Source organism: Macrosteles quadrilineatus, unplaced genomic scaffold (genome assembly GCF_028750875.1).
Source record: "Macrosteles quadrilineatus isolate MER2022 unplaced genomic scaffold, UCM_ALF_1.0 Scaffold_3__2_contigs__length_128488019, whole genome shotgun sequence".
Taxonomy (NCBI): Eukaryota; Metazoa; Arthropoda; class Insecta; order Hemiptera; family Cicadellidae; genus Macrosteles; species Macrosteles quadrilineatus.
In genome coordinates, this window is record NW_026542596.1 from 67,692,848 (window position 1) to 67,710,078 (window position 17,231).

Genomic DNA, 17,231 nt, shown 5'->3' on the forward strand with positions numbered 1-17,231 from the left:
TCTATAGCTGCTGCGTAGGTGATACAAGACAACATGCCAAAGAGCAACAAACAGTATAATGTTAAACTCATTGATGAACTTTACAACCAGATTCCCGCGTTCACTGACTTGTTTGACGAAGAGACATGGTACATGTTTGTCGGGTGTTTTGTGGCGACTACCATTGTAGTTGTCTTTATTATGTCTAGATTTATAACCATAAAACCAGTTGAATGGTAGTTTTGAACAATTTCAATTTACTTCCTCCCAAAAAGTTGCTTAAAAAGTAGACTAGTACAGCTTAAGTGTGTTTATTATCACTACACTTAAATGTGTGCATTGTTTTGTGTTTCTTAAAAAAAACTTTTTTAAATGTGAATTAAAGAAGGATTGAATCTTAGAGTTAAGACTTTTTTATTATTGGTTACATTACAAATAGTGAAAAATGGAATTTTAACATATATCCTATGGTATGAATGTTAAATTATCTTGTTGCGGAATGTAATGTGTACTAGAACAATATAAATCATGCGATGTTTACCTCTTTTCCAAACAATGCATTTTGTGTAAGGTTGGCGTTATGCTAATATAGTGCAAAGTTAGTGAATTAAAATTTTGTTTTATTTCACCACACCCCCACAAAGGCAACTCTACTTTCAATACGTAGCAACCAACTCAAGTTACTAAACACGAGTCTAAATGGCTTATCAAAATATTCAGAAAATAATTACTTACTTTCCGTGTCCGGAAATCAGACTTCGCTTTTCCAAAACTTAGCTACCGATATGGCCCCGGGTACGATACGAGCGGCGAGCGGCGCCGCTCTGACATCGGGTCTTTTTTAGTTGCGTGTAAATTTGCTGAGGGTGGCCACGATACGTCTGAGCGGCGGGCGTCGCCGCTCAGGGTTCCAAGTCAAAACCGATTTTCGCAAAAACGCCGCTCGCCGCTCAGGTGAGTCATGCTTCAGTTTGGCCTAAAATGACAGGGAAACAGCAGCAAACATGCGATACGGGTCGATACGTGAGGTGCAGTCCAGGGAATTTTTTTGGAATGACCAGCACGGAAGTTTTAAAACACTCCAGTCATCAGGAAAGTATAAGAAAAAATTTGGGTTAAGGTTTTTCTAAAAACTAAGTTTTTCTTTAAACGCAAAAAGTTGCAATACGTCTTGCAGGTAAGCATAGTTTACCATTTTATACTAAACTGACTCATAAAACTTGGGAAACTAGATGAGCGTTATAAATGTGCCGCTTGTATCGTAGCCACCACCAGCGCTCACGTGCCGCTCGCCACTTGTATCGTACCCGAGGCCTATGGCTTTGTCATTCGCATGTAAAAGATCATCTAATGTGCAAGACTGGTCTAGGCGTTGACTGATCAGCAGATGGCCAGGATCCTGAACAGCACCACACGCGCACAAGATGTGTTCTTCGTCTAGTAAGAGACCCCATTTCTGCATGTTTGTCTTGTATTTTGGTATCTCGACCCTAATTCGATTTGGGGTTTTCCACACCGTGTAATGAAGGCCTCCACCAGGAGCCAGTTCCTCCCTGGCTGGTATGGGAGGGTTTGTCTGCAGCCGACACACTGAGCGCTAAAGCTGAGGTTCCGCGGACATTAGGTTCCTGATGATATTATTCCTCGCTGAGACTTTACCTCTTGTCGCAATAAAATGTGCCTTAAATGTCAGTGTGCCTTCCATTATGACACCAAGATATTTGGGTGTAGGACAATGCTGAAGACGGTCTCCCTGCCACCTCACATTCAACTCACCGGCTTCTCTATTGTTTAGGTGAAAGGCACTAACTTGGGTCTTAGCAGGGTTCGGCTTGAGGTGATTTGCGTCATAGTACTGGGAAAGTTTATTTAGAGTCATAGTCAGCTTCTGTTCCACCTCTTCAAAACTCCTACCTTGTGCCGCCACCGCCATATCATCGACATATATATACTGACGTGTAGCGTTTGGCAACGGTTGGTCGTTAGTGTAAATGTTATAAAGAGCTGGGGCTATGACGCTACCCTGAGGCAATCCATTTCTTTGATTCCTCCATCTACTTTTCTTGCCTTGAAGGGACACGAAAAACTGCATGTTATAAAGAAAAGTGCCTATCATTGAAGTCAGCTGATAGTCTTTGGTAATAAATAATTTATAGAGAAAATAATTGATTCACACTCAATATTCTCTAGGACATATCATAATCCAATTTCAAATCTTTTCTAAGTGATATAATCATTTTAAACTAAAATGTCAACTATAATAGGCTATAGTAGAACTATTAGCCTATATAAACTATCCTCATGTTCCCTAATGTAAAAACATTCCAAAAAATACAGTTCAGGTTGAAAATTTATTTAGGCTAACTTAAGATAAATTTTTAACTTCATAAGATCATGTGTTTGTGATTATTTACAGTGGTATCCCTACTAGACATTAATTATTAAACTATCAGTTCTCTCTCTCTCTCGGCACCGCTTTTATAAATAGGTCCCTGCCCAGGGGCGCAAAAGGTTTTGGGTTTATTGGGGGCACAAGGAAGAGAAAAATTCCCCTACAAGGTAGGTGGAGAGGGGCGCAATTGTCTCAGGCACATAGCGCAACACATGGAAACCGCTGGCTTGTCTCTCAGATATATTATAAACTGAACTGTCAGTATGAAGCAAATGATCCGTAGTATAAGTTTGCTTGTTTCTAACACCTGGTGGATTTCAAGCTATTATTTAATATCCCCATTAGTGATGATAAAGCTTTTACACTAATGTTTCATATTTTATTTATTGTTAGCTAGACCTTTTTCTGTAACCTCAACACTACTTTCACACTATACGGTTTTTGCAGTAGGCCTACGGTTTAAAAAGATACAGTGCCTGTTATTTTTATTTTTAAGTAGCCTATTGTTAAGAAGAGCATGAGAGCTTTCACACTACACGTTGACAGAATAAAACCGTTCACTGCCACTGAATCAATTGTGCCGTCAGGAATGCCGCTTGCCGATTCATAACCAATGGGTTGGCAGTCCAGATGGAAGGAAGCCAAGCGGCAGTCATTTTTAGACCAATCTTTCGAAGTAAATTTTAAAAATCTGTTGAGATCATTTACACTTTTAGGTTAAGCCGCATGGCAAGATGTCATTTGTACAACTGTGACAACTTATGCGAATCTGGTCGGCTTTTCCGAACGGCCTACATCAGCATAATGGGGCTAGAAGTGGTTGGCACACACATTAAATTAACTGTGTGATTAGTGGCACATGTAGTTAAATGTAAGAGCTCTCAAACTGTACGAATAAACAGGAGACCACCGGCCAGTGCAAATAAATCAGCTGTTGTTGTACTGTTTATAATTTGGCTTCGCAATTGGACACTGTCTATATCTACATTGTGATGTAAACACATTCTACAAGAGGTGCCACGTGACCCGTAGATTTGGGGTGGACACAATTGGACACACAGGACACCATTGGAAAGTCCCATTATTCTACATTGGAAAGTAGAAGAAATGTATTTTTATCTGGATTTTTATTGTTGGTGGGCTACAAAAATTAACAATTTTGTAATGTGAGGGGGGGCACACACCCTTCCTGGCGTTACGCTTGTCTCAGTGTACGGTTAGAAACCAAATAATGTTTACAAGACCCTAGTAAAACTAAGACAACAAAAACCAAATAGTTTGGAAGGACCGTAACAGTTTGTTATGTAAAAGAGAATCACCCTTTTTCATAAATCACCATAAAATGTGATGTGGAAAGCAAAAAGGGACCTCTTGTCAGTAATTTTTGATTTTGAGTTACCCGGTATATAGGATTTATTTGATATATATATATTTGAATTCCTTATTCCTTATTACAACAATGAAGTAAAACAAAATGAACAAACTAAATTCATTAAAGGTATTTCACCATAAACATACAGCATCTCAATTCAAGAATTAACGTATTTTTTTTTTTTTTTTTAAGGGAGAGGAGGGAAAATGCCTTTACGCACACAGGTAGCCAGCCTGTAGTGTGTGACTCCTGAATCTATCACAGACTACTCACTAAAAAACCCCCTCTACTCTGTTGGACACAGACCTGGAATTGTTTGGTACATTACTTCAAGTCAGGCAAACATGTTACTTAAGCCCTCAGGGCTCTCACCGTTTTTGGCATTTGGATACTTGATGACCTACACCGCATCCCGGTCAAGGTCGAGCTTCTTGGCGCGGAGAATACCCTGGATGTAATGTGACACACAGGTCCAATTGTCCTCACCCTCCGTCATCATCGGTATGACCGTGTCCACCGACAGCAGTCCTACTTACTAACTGTCGAGCCTCCAGGCGGGGCCTTTCCCAACGCTGGCAGTGGAAAAAGGTATGTTCCACGTCATCGGGAATGCCTGGGCAGTATATGCAATCGGGTGACACGGCTTTGCCCATCCTGAACAGGTACGACCTGAAAAATCTGTGACCCGTCAGAAATTGGGTGAGGAAGAAGTCCACCTCTCCGCACCGCCGATTAACCCAAGGTTGGACTTGCTTTATCAGTCGCCTGGTCCAGCGTCCCCGAGTCTCCTGTTCCCAGCTCTCCTGCCACAGCTGGTAGGTGCGGGTGCGTTCCTCTGTTCGTACCTGGTCCTCCCCACGGCGCTGATAAATTGCTTTTCTCTCCGCCGCCAAAAGTTTGACGGGGATGACTCCAGCAACCACCAGGACGGCGGGTTCGGACACAGTTCGGTAGGCGGATGCAACTCTTAGTGCTGCCTGACGCTGCACTCGGGCGAGTCGCATCCTATATACCTCCTTATTTAGAGCGTCTGCCCACACCTCAGCACCGTACAAGAGTACGGACTGTACAGAAGACATTAACAACCTTCTACGGCTGGACCGAGGCCCTCCGACATTGGCCATCAACCGGCTAAGAGAGGAGACCACCCTAGCGGCCTTGTCCGCCGTACGGAAGATCTGATCCCGCCAGCTAAGCTTGCTGTCCACCATAATCCCAAGGTACTTGGCAGAACGAACGGTCTGGACTTCGACGGCCCCTACCCTCAACGGCACGATGGTGTCAATCCGTTTTTTTGTTAATATCACGATCTCAGTTTTGCTCAAAGCAAGCGAGAGACCGTGGTCTGTCATCCATGCGTTTATAGTACACATAACTCGGTTCAGCTTTAGCTGAGCCAGCTCAATGCTACGTGCAGCTATCAAAACTGCAACGTCGTCCGCGTACCCAACCAAAACAGTTTCCTCAGGCATTTCAGACCTCAGGAGGCTGTCATACGCGACATTCCAGAGGTCCAGGCCGAGTATGGAACCTTGGGCAGCACCGGAAGTGACACTCATCGTCCGTGGGCCCTCTGTAGTGTCATACATGAGGAGGCGGAACCGGAGATAATCCTCTATGATACGCATGAGGTATGCCGGGACGTGGAAGGTGTTCTCCAGAGCATCCAGCATATCGCACCACCTCGCCGAATTAAATGCGTTTCGCACATCGAGAGTTACGAGCAGCACAACCCTTCGAGAGTAGTGGTTAAAATCCTCAGCTCTCATCACGGCTTGCTTTACCTCTTCAACAGCATCAACCGTAGATCGCCCCACCCTGAATCCATACTGGCGAGGGGACAGGTCCCCCGCAGCGACCACGGCTGAATTCAGTCGGGAACGGATCAACTTCTCGAGGACTTTGCCAGCCGTATCCAACATACACAGAGGTCTGTAAGAGGATGGCAGGTCTGGGTCTCCCTTCCCCTTCCCAACAAGCACAAGCCTAGCTGTTTTCCAGCACGAGGGGAAAACTCCTTCGACTAGGCAGGCGTTAAACATGCGCAGAAGGATCAAGGGGTCAGTAGTCAAAACCTTTTTGAGGACTTCGCCGGGTACCCCATCGGGTCCAGGAGCCTTATTGTTCTTCAGGGATAGGACGGCCGCCTCCACCTCTCCAAGACTGAAAAGTGGTACGTCATCCACCCTTCTGAAATTCCGCTGTGGGCGCAACGTGTGAGCCGGGAAAAGGGACTCGACTATCCTCTCCATAGTGGCCCCATCCATGACGGAAGGTGGAGAGCGGGTGCCAAGTTTCTTAGTTACAAGTTTGTAACCCAAGCCCCACGGATTGGAATCGATATCGTCCCTTAATGTCTCCCAGCAACTGCGTTTACTCCGGTTGATGGCTCGACGAAGAAACCTCCTAGCCACTCTGTAAGCATCTGACTTACGACGTCTGTCTACAGGTTCTCTGGCCATGGTAGCAAGTCTTCTGGCTCTCAATGCTGACCGACGCAATTCCGCAATCTCGGCAGTCCACCAGTACACAGCTCGCTTATTGCACCGGGATCTCCTGCGAGGCATAGACTCATCGCAAGCCGAGACGATTAGTCCCATCATGGATGTAACTAACACCTCTGCGTGAGCCACGCTAGTTGCGGGGGGAACCACCGGTGTTCCTCGTAAGATGGCTTCATTGAATTTTGCCACGTCCAATTTTTTAATATTCCATCGTACGGGCACTTGACGAAACGTGGCTACTTGCCTCTGATGACCATCCAGGACATCAAAAATAATGTACTGGTGGTCACTGCCCGTGTAATCCTCCAGGACTCTCCAGGCTCTGATCCTTGGTAACAGGGACTCAGATGCCAGGGTTATGTCTGGGATCGTTCCCCGCATCCCAGGGCGCCGGAAGGTTGGCGTGTTTCCCTCGTTGACGACAACGAGTCCGGCTCTGGCAGCAAAGTCCAGAATGTACTTGCCCCGGGAATTGGTGAGGTTCATTCCCCACTCGACAGCCCTAGCATTAAAATCCCCACCCACGACGACGTGCCCTGTGGTATTGCGCACACTCTCTTCCAGGCGGTCTATCTTCTCACGAAATTCACGGATGGCCTCGTTGGGAGTGAGGTAGACACTAAAGAAAGTGACATCCCGGCACCGAACCCAAACGAAACCTTGGCCCTTCGCGTGACCCCGTACTTGTACTTTCGCTGCATTACGCGCCCAGAATGCAGCAGTACCAAGACTATCAGGGAACCAAAAAGATGGGTCCCTATCACGGTACTGGTACTGTTTGCTGACTAAGAGCGCGTCGACATCGTGTTCTAGGGCAAGCTGACATAGAAGTGCGTCAGCCGACCTGGATCGCTCAAGATTGCACTGAAGGATTCTTATCTTCGTGAAAGGACTTTCGCTTGCTGTAGTGCAGATTGAAGTGTAGTGAATACACTACACTGTCCAGACCCAGCTATATGCTTCAAGTGTTTGTCAGCGAGCCCATTTTCTTTGCAAAGGAAACAGGACTCGACTTGGCAGTCCTTACGGACGTGACCGACCTCCCCGCACCGAAGGCAGTTCTTGCTTCGGTCGGGTCCCTTGCAGTTTCGGGAGGAATGGCCGAAACAGAGGCATTTAAAACACCTCTTCACTTCCACTCTCCGTCTGAGCCTGCAGTTGACCCAGCCGACTCTCAGATGCTGGAGTCCCAGCACCTTCGTGGCATGTGCGTCTGCCATTTCGGCGACCGCCATCCGCTGCTGACTCCTGTTCGGTTTTTTGAGCCACACCTTAAGGAAAGCCGTTTGCCCGCCAAGCTCGGGGACAGCTTTCTTCAGGGCCTCAACAACATCAACCTCCGTCGACACACAATCAATGTCTCGAAGATCGACTGATGTCTTTGGTTCAAGAGCACGGACGGTGCCCTGGCCTTCAACAGCTGCCTTCAGTTCCGCAGTAAAGGCTTCTTTGTCTTTCGACTTACCCAGTTCAAGGAGAACGTCCCCGTCCCGGGTTTGTCTAATCGACCGTACAACCGTTTCGGTCTGCTCTGGCTTAGCCCTGGCCTTAATTGCACCCAAGACCTCGGCGAAAGATCTCCCCCCTCAGGGCTTGACCAGGATTGCCTCCGTCCTGGGCTTTTTTGGCCGGGACTTTTTCGGAGCAGAGACCGAGCCGGGCCCAGTTTGGGCCACGCCGGCCGGCTGTGCCTTTACTGCCACATTCTTTATATGAAATGAAATGAAATGAAATGAAATGAAAATGTGCTTTATTGTACAATTTAGAACATAAATACATTTTTTTCACAGACACATAAAAACAATGGTTAATAACCGTCTGTTTTGTTGGCAATAGAGTTGTTCCATTACTTAAGATTAGAATAGTAGGCCTATTGAGCTCTAAAAAGATTTATTAATATTTCTGAAATAAAGACATAAGAGAAAAGATATAAGAGAGAACGATATATTATTACATAAGTGATAAAAAACAAAAACATACTGATCCTAACTTATCTGTAGACGAGTTTCATATACAATTATTTAGATTCAAAAGTTAAATTCTGTCACTATCTCCCATCTATACTTCCAAGCATTTTCTAGATAACTAGCTAAAGCTCGCCAATTCCTCCCATTTATAAATTGATGATATTCTATTTCGTTTAAAAAAAGTTTTCCCAGCCACAAATGTCTTATGTGTTTTAAAATCGGACAAAGTGCAATAAAATGATAGACTGTTTCATTTTCATTTAGGTTACATAAAGAACATCTATAATTTTGATTGAGCCAAGGCTTGTAGTTCAGGTTGATAAGCTCTAATCTTGCTTTAAGAATCCACGAAATGGTACGAGTATTGTTGAGTTTGAGGGGACTCTTATCTCCAAGTTCAAGGTCGAGCGTGAGTAACTGGCTGTGATGGACGGAGGTGCGCGCTCGACCAACACACTCCCCCCTCCACCTACAACGTAGCCCCTCCGCTACCGACCTCAACTGTTCGCTAAGCTCCGCTAAATCATCATTTTGAAAATTAATATTTATATTAAATTGTTGTCCCAGAAGCTTCCATTCTTTACTCCAAAATACATTCCTTGAAATAATTTGTTTAGCTAAAATTTTGGGCAATCTCCCTGCTGGTAACGTTAAACATTTCAATAAATAATTTAGATTTACATTCAAAGTATAAAAGTATAACTTTTCACAGCATGTTTCCAAATATAATGCATAATTTGGTGTGTTAAAAGGTAAAGAGAATAATTTTTTGAGAAATATTTTTTGAACAGATTCTATTTGATCGCTTTCTATACATCCCCACACCTGAGCTCCGTAGCAGATTGTAGCTCGCACTACCGCTTCGAAACAACACATTTTAGAACATAGCGGTACTTTTGGGTTTTTAAATAAAGCACTCCAGACTGAATTAACAGCAAATTGACCTATTCTGGCTTTTTCTTTGAAATCATTACTCCATGAAAGGGAACTTGTGAACGTGATTCCTAAATATTTGTACTCATTTACCACCTCAATAATTTTACCCATATACCACCATTTGTCGCTCGTCTTCAATTTCCCACCATTTCTAAAAACAATAATCTTTGATTTATTTAAATTTACAGTTAAATTCCATGTCCCACAGTAGGTTTCTAAATTTTTTATCATGTGCTGCAGCCCGGTACTAGTTGGAGACAGAAGCATAATGTCATCAGCGTAAAGCAACATATTTATTTTCGATCCACCAAAATGGCATCCACCTCCTACCGCCTCCGGCAGGTCATTGATAAATAAACTGAATAAAGTCGGTGAGAGATTGCAGCCTTGCCTCAGACCTGTGTTAGTTTCGAAACTGTCAGTTACACCTCCTTCACACCACACACTCGAACTGGTGTTGTTGTAGTAGTTTTTTAATACATTCAGCATGCGCGTCGATAATCCCAAACTTGACAGTTTAAAAAACATTGATTTTCGATCGATTGTATCAAAAGCCGCACTAAAGTCAACAAAAAACGCATAAAGTTTCCCCCCTTTTTGTGATAGACGTAACTTAACCATACAAGCAAGATTAAAAATGTTATCAATGGTAGAGTAACCTTTCCTAAAACCCGCTTGGAATTCCGTTAATATTTCATTTTCTTGAACCCACGTTTGTATTCTATTGTTTATGAGACTTGTGAAAATTTTGGCCACCATATCAATAAAAGATAATCCACGGTAGTTTTCAACTAAATCGAGGTCTCCTTTTTTGTGTAGAGGGAAAATAATTGAGGTTTTGAAAGATTTTGGAACAATTTCACTTTTTAAAATTTTGTTGTAGATTATTAATAAAATAAACAAAAAATTTTCGGGTGCATTTTTAAAAAATTCATAAGGAATTCTATCTGACCCCGGGGCCTTATCACACTTTAATGTTTTCAAAATATTCTTCAGTTCAGCAAGAGTGAAGTCACTATCTAATCGGCAGTTATCTATAAGCGGTTCCACATAGCTGATCGCACCTGCTCTGATTGGGGGATTCAATAAATTCCTAAAATGTGTTATCCATCTTTCAGGCGATATTTCTCCCACAACATTACTACCTTTCTTTTTTAATGTGTTTATGGACCGCCAAAAAGATTTACTGTCACATTTTATATTACTTAAATCAAATATAACTTTATCATAATAAGACCTTTTCTTTATAACACACAATGTCTTATAAATATTTGACTGTTTTATATAATCGAGTTTGACTGACGTAGTGGCAGTTAGTAGAGTCTTATATCAGCTCCGTATTTAAGAGTCATTTAGCAAAGTAAATAGCGAGTGGTGATTATCTGAGTGTTGATAAGGGCTTAGGGCTAACTACGAGGACACTATTTCGTAACTTTATGTTATCAGAGGGCTTGCCGTTACGGTGAAATAGTCGAGTACGGGATCGCGCCGTGACAACGTGGTCGTCACCGTCCGGAGCGAACAGGCGTCCGTCAGTGTAACGCAAGTTGGTGACGCGAGTTACCGTGAGGTAGTGAAGTTTCAGTGACTGTGTTTATAAGTTCCTTATGCCAAATTCAAAAATTGGGGACTACTTCACACCAGCCAAACCAAGAAGTAAGCGCAACCGACTACATATCTCACCAGACAGTCCGGACGACGAGGTTAACTCAGCAATGGGTGACGAAAAAGTAGGGGAGATGAGCCTAGCACAACTAATGGAAGGTATGAGCAAATTGTTAGAAAGTAAGTTGGATGAGAAGCTTCAAAGGTTAGCCACAAAGGATGATGTATGTAACATTAACGTAAAAATACAGGAATTAGTCACCGAAAATGAGATCTTAAGGGAAGAAGTTGTTAGCCTAAGGAAGCAGGAGAAAAACAACTGTGAAAGGTTAATTGACCTTGAGTCCCGATCAAGAAGAAACAACCTCATTTTTAAGGGTTTGACGTGGTATGGGAAAAATGCTGACTTTAGGGAGGTGGTAAGAAACTTCTGCAAGGATGTGTTAGGAATAGACAAAGTGTGGGTTAATAGATCCCATCCCCTGGGTAGAGACGGGAAGTCAATCATTGCCCATATACCAGAAGATACGGATATAACCTACATTCTCGGCCAGACTACAAAGTTAAGAGGAACGGGATATATAATTCATCGGGATTTTCCGAGGGAAATTAGAGACAGACGATCCCATTTGGTAGCAGTGCGGAGTGAAATTGAAAGAGTGGCGGGTAAGCTTAAGATGCCTTTATTCCACGATCATCTCGATGTGAAAGGACACCGATTCACATGGGAAGAAGGGTGTTTGAGAAACGGGCCAATAAACGGAGGGATGGCCCTTCAAAAGCTGTTTCGTCACGATTTCTCTGACTTTCTCACTAAACTGGCACAGCGGAAGTCTGAAATACACACAGAAGATAAGGAAGCACCATCTCAAACGCAGACACCTACTCCAACACAGACTTATGCACAGGCAGCTAAGCAGGTGGTAGAAGACGGGACGTCCGGAAGCGCAGCATCCACGGGTCCGCATCACACAGATGGGTCCATGACATCCTCACTCCAAGACGCGGCGTGAGAGGGCGACGCCAATCCTTCCCAGGACGACCAGCCGAGTCAAGACTATCATCCAACGGGAAAAGGTATTCCACAGGGACTTTTCAGGGCTTGTGTGTATAATGTTTGTGGACTTAAAAACAAGCTCAATGATAATTATTTTTTAGAATTTTTAAGAAGTTATGATTTAGTTTTTATGTTAGAAACTTTTATTTCAGAAGCTGATATTAATATAGTTTCGGATAAATTGTCAAATTTTAGTTTGTTTTTCAAGTTAGCAGTGAGAGAAGGAAGGGTGGGGAGATATAGTGGAGGGGAAATCATTGCTATCAATAAAAAGTCAAAATTTATTGATTGTTTAGAAGTTGATAAGGTCCATAATTATAATATTGTAAAGGCGAGTTTCATTAATGCACAAAATTCAATTTGTTTCCTGCCATTATATTTAAGTTATAACCACTGGGAGCGAGATTTTGAGGAATTAGTTAATTTAATTAGTAATAATGAAATGGATAATTGGGTTCTGTTAGGGGATTTAAACGGGAGAACTGGGGAAGAACAGGGATATTCAGGTGGAGAGATAGGGCATATAACAACAAACCTTGAAGATGGTAGAAGATCAAAAGATAAGACAGTTAATGTGAGAGGGCGTAAGATTCTAGATGTTATGAACAACATGGGATTTATTATTTTGAATGGGAGATCCACATTCTTTATAGAGGCGACCTCCGCCCGCCTCAACTGCCTCTTCTCCTTTCGGGAACGGCGTTTTTCCCACGCAGCCCCAGGTGTCTCTACGACTGACCCCTTTCGGGAACTTCCCTGAAGGGGGGTCGTAGGTAGCTGTGGCTGTTGGTTCTTTACAGGAGCTGCAGCAATGTCCGAAAAGGATCTGGGCACAGCAGACAATAGGTCAGTCTGAGTCCCCTTGGCTTTTACCGTGGTCCTTTTGGTCTGGACGCCTTCTTCTCTTTTTTGAGGACTGTCCGATGTGGAAGGCCTTTTACGTTTCTTAGAAGGTAGTGTTCTTTTGTCAGACAGAGACACAACCTTCTCGGCAATCTTCTCCATGGCTGCCTTACTCACCACCCGGCAGGCAAAAACGAAGCCAAGGTCATCCTCCAGTTTGGCCATGCCGTTTTTGACCACTTGATTTACGGCTTTCTGGGTCCGGAAGGTGTCCAGCATAGCCTTGATCGTAGCTTCCATGTCTTGGAGCCGGGTTTCAATGTCACTCTCTGCGTCAAGATATTCCTGACGCAGAAGCACCATCTCAGAGCCTTCCGACACCAATGGTGCTGTGAATGGCTCCTCCGGCATCCCTACAGCAGAACTGGCAGAGTGGGGTAGAGTTGCTGGCAACACCAGCTCGACACCTGCATCTCCGGCGTTTTCCGCACCGTTCCCAGCTCCACTTGCCGAAGGAGCTCCTAAACGGGGGAACTCCTTAGTGCATTTGAAGGTGGCAGGTGGGGGAGATGTCCTCACGTTTTTCGGTGGTGGCGACCGCTGCACCTTGGAGCTACGGACAAAAGCGTTCCGCTCCACTTCCAACGTCTTTCCTGGCTCATTTGAGCTCTTGATCAAAAATGTGTTTTGAGGGGTTTTATTTAAAGCCATCGTGTTTATTCCAGCGCATCGTGCGGCAAGGAGCGGCCCGGAATCAATCAGGAACGGGTATACCCTCGGGGACAAAAACCCCTACCCCAGTTCCCCGGGGCCTGACCTCCGTTTGCCCAGCACCGGATACCTGATGTGCCGGGGGTCGCCCGTCGCAATGCAGAGCCCAACCTTCATCCATACATACCGCACTCCCTGACCAAGAACCGAAGTGGCTGGCTTCTCACGACCCACTAAGAATACCCATCGGCAGTGCAGAGCACACATCAACCCTGCAAACACAACAGGGGCACTCCCAGGGACTCCCAGTGAGAACGTCGGTCTCCCTTTTAGTCGCCTCTTACGACAAGCCCGAGAAGGCTGCGGTGCTATTCTAACCCGGCATCGCACGGGGGAGAATTAATGTATAGAAGCAACATTACATGAACTAAAGCCGCATTTTGTCAGAACATGACATGAGAGAAGATGAATTAAATAGATTAAATCATGATTAAGTTACATGAAACAGGGAAGGAAGGGTTAAGTGGAGTCTTCAGGGATTCCCTTTCAGCAAACCCCTGGTTTCCCCTCTTAGGTATGAAGGGCTAAGACGAAAAAGTTACCGCTGCAGTGACATATTAATTTGGTTACCGTAACATATTACATTTGATTGGTCATGATGTAAGATGATGTTAAAATATGCCCACACTTAATGCTTAATTGTGTAAATTGTAAGTTTGTAAATTGTAGTTTTTAGAACAGTAAGTTGTATAATGAACAGAAATTTAAAAGCCGAACCATTTGTCGGCTCATTCGGCAAACACAGGACACTTAATTTGTTACAAGTTCACTTTCAAGGAAACTAATTAACTCAATTCAGTTCTGATTTTTCTCACACAACACAACATCTTAACTCAATCCAACAGCAAGGCGGACCAATTTAAATTAGGCTAATTTGATATCAACTGTTCATAGCAATTGTGATAAAAATTGTGTTGCTTAACTTAGTCTAGGTTCACTTAGTCTAGGATGGTGTGAGGAATCAACTAAAACGCTTCACGTTAGGCCCTACCCAACCGTATGCAACGGGACCGACTTATTTAAGTTCAAAAAATTTAGACATAGACATAGGCTAGACATATTTTATTCATGAATCAGGTACAAATGATTCCTTTTCTAGCTGTATTTGTCTTATATTTAGTGAATTAATAAGTTACTAGTGTACATGTTGCTCGAATTCGAGCAATTGCAAAGTATTACAGGAGTTATTTCAAAACGAATAACAGTCATATTTACAATGAGTTTAAAAGAGTCAACTCAAAGATTACCGGTGTGTAACTCAGACCATGTTTATCTTTGTTATTAATAAACCTAAAGCATTCCGGCCGGTTTTCTCCTTCTCAAAATGCCTCGCTGTACAGGCAACACAGGTCATTGATAGAGGGCCAACTGAGAACGAAAAGTCGTTTTGGGGTAGTGTTAGGGTGCATTTGTAACCTAATAGTTGAGATTGTCCAGGGTCAGGTGCTGACTGTGATGAGTTAAACCTATTACGCGCCACTGTACTGTAGCTGCGGTGATCGTTATCACGATTACGCCTCCTCTCTATGTTTTGTTTTCGTCCCGTTGGAGGCATTTAAAAGAAAAACACAACAAATAAACAAATTATAGCTACACAAAACAATGATAAATTCACAAATTTAAGTTACAATCATGCTAACACGATCCATCATAGCGACACAAAACAACGATAAATACACAAATTTAAGATACAACCATAATAACACGATCCGTCTTGGGGGTTATGTTGACACAAACTCAAATAGCCTAGCAGATAAATTTACTCAATGTGTTTCATTGAATTGAAAAATAAATAACAGCAATTAAATTATACAGCTGATCAAAATGTAAACAATTATGTTCTTCATAAGGATAACATGGGAACTTTCAAAGCCACTGGGGCAGAGCCCAAGGGACTTTTGCAAAAATGTAAGGCCAGTTTGCAAATCTACACGACACGCTCTTTCCAATGAGACGCCAATGGATAAAATCGGTTAAGAAATGACAGAGGAGTTCAACCGACAAAGTTTCATGTAGCGTATTAATTAAATAGATCAAGTATTTTATCGTTATTTTAAGATTTTAAAACACATAAAACATTTTAACAAAACCAATATGTAGCATATTTGAAGAACATAAAAACGCTTCTTGAAGATATCCCTCTTAAAAATACCCCCGCTACAGCAAACTTACCGACTAAGCGAAATTCCATTTGCCTGGATTGATTTTCAATTAATCTATTAAATTAAGATTTATGTTAACCTATTTATGTTTATATTAACCTAGGTTAGCTTCCACAGGGGAACTTACAAAAACACTTTGATATACTAAATTATTTGTTTTTTTAAGCTCTTAGAAAGGTCTGGAGAAAAATTGATAAATTTTGAGTTTTAAGGGTAACAATTAGAAACCCCCATAACACCCCACGTTAAACCCCGTTTCCATGGTCCGATCATGCTGGTTCGTGAACTCTTTCAAGTTTATCCCGCCTTACACCTTCAGACCAAATTTGATCAAAATGGGACAAAAATTACTCAAGTTATCGCCTGGACGGACATATAGCAGGCGAGGCACTATATGGAGGCATAAAACAAAATCGCCCGAAGTTACTTACTTAGATAGGCCCGACAAATAATTTAGTTTAGGTAGTTAAGTTAAACACTTTTTATTTTATTTATTTATTGCTTGCTTGTGCACCTGCATGGTTTTGCTGAATTATTTTGTAGGTAGTTTGTAGTTTTTTGCAGCTTTTCTGTACTGTTTTTTGGCTGCTGCATGACGTTGTGCTGTAGATTGGTGCATGTTAGTCAAGATTGGACTTTAGTTTTCTGTCTTTTAAGAATGACAATGCCTATTGTATTTGTACCGAATGGCTAATAAAATCATTTATCAGTCTAAGTACCAGTAACATAAATTAATCTTGACCTAGGATGTTCAGTAGGTCTAGACCAAGTAAATCGTAACTGTAAACGTAGGGTTTTAAGAATTAAGTGGTAATGTTGCTTTTCAAGAAGCCACAACCTTCCCCAATAAGTAACTATGAATTTTAGGCCTACTGACATAGAAATAGCATGAGTTCTGCCTTCCTAAGGATTCGTTCAAAATAAGTTGGGCCTCCCTAAACTTATTTTGTTGACCCGGGTCAACAAATTTAATATATATTTAGCAAAATAACCACTTGGAATGTAGATATTTACATAAAACTTGGAAAGAAGGTACCTATATCCACATGTATTCTACACGTATGTAAAATTTGTGTAACAATTAAAAAATATTTACCTTTTTTATTACCTAACTAAAAACCGCACAAAATAGCTAATTTTATTTTGTTAGGGTCAATCGCAAAAAAAAGGTTGGTACCGGGTACTTAGAATCAAACTATATACATGAAACGTGGAAGGAAGGTGTATCCTCTTGTATTCTACACATATCTAGAATTTGGTAACAATTAAAAAATATTTACCTTTTTAATAACAAAAAATCACAGCTAATTTTATTTTGTTGACCCGGGTCAATCGCGAAAAAAGGTGGGTAGCCTACTTAAAATTAAGTTAGGATAGATGAAACTTGGAACGAAGGTATAAGTTTTATTTACATGTATTCTACACGTAATGTAAAATTGAGGTATTTACGGTGGTTTTTTTGTTAATACAGGGTTGGTACTGATTTTGGAAAATGAAATTCCCTGACTTTTCCAGGTTTTCCAGACTGATATTATACTTTTTCCAGGTATACCGTAAGACGATATCGAATAGTCAGAATCAAGAATTATTAGAAAAAATGTAGGCCTAAATAGTTTACTCATAAAACCAATAAGAAAAGAATT

At 42.3% G+C, this 17,231-nt stretch overlaps 2 protein-coding genes across 3 annotated transcripts in view; one reads left to right on the top strand and one right to left on the bottom strand.

Annotated features, from left to right (window-relative positions):
- Positions 1-17,231, bottom strand: part of LOC128990533 (protein argonaute-2-like) — a 49,083-nt gene that overhangs the window by 28,213 nt on the left and 3,639 nt on the right. The window lies entirely within an intron of this gene.
- On the top strand, positions 34-592 carry LOC128990535 (uncharacterized). The gene has a single exon (XM_054412938.1). The coding sequence runs from the start codon at positions 34-36 to the stop codon at positions 217-219; it is 186 nt and encodes a 61-aa protein (XP_054268913.1). The 3' UTR covers positions 220-592.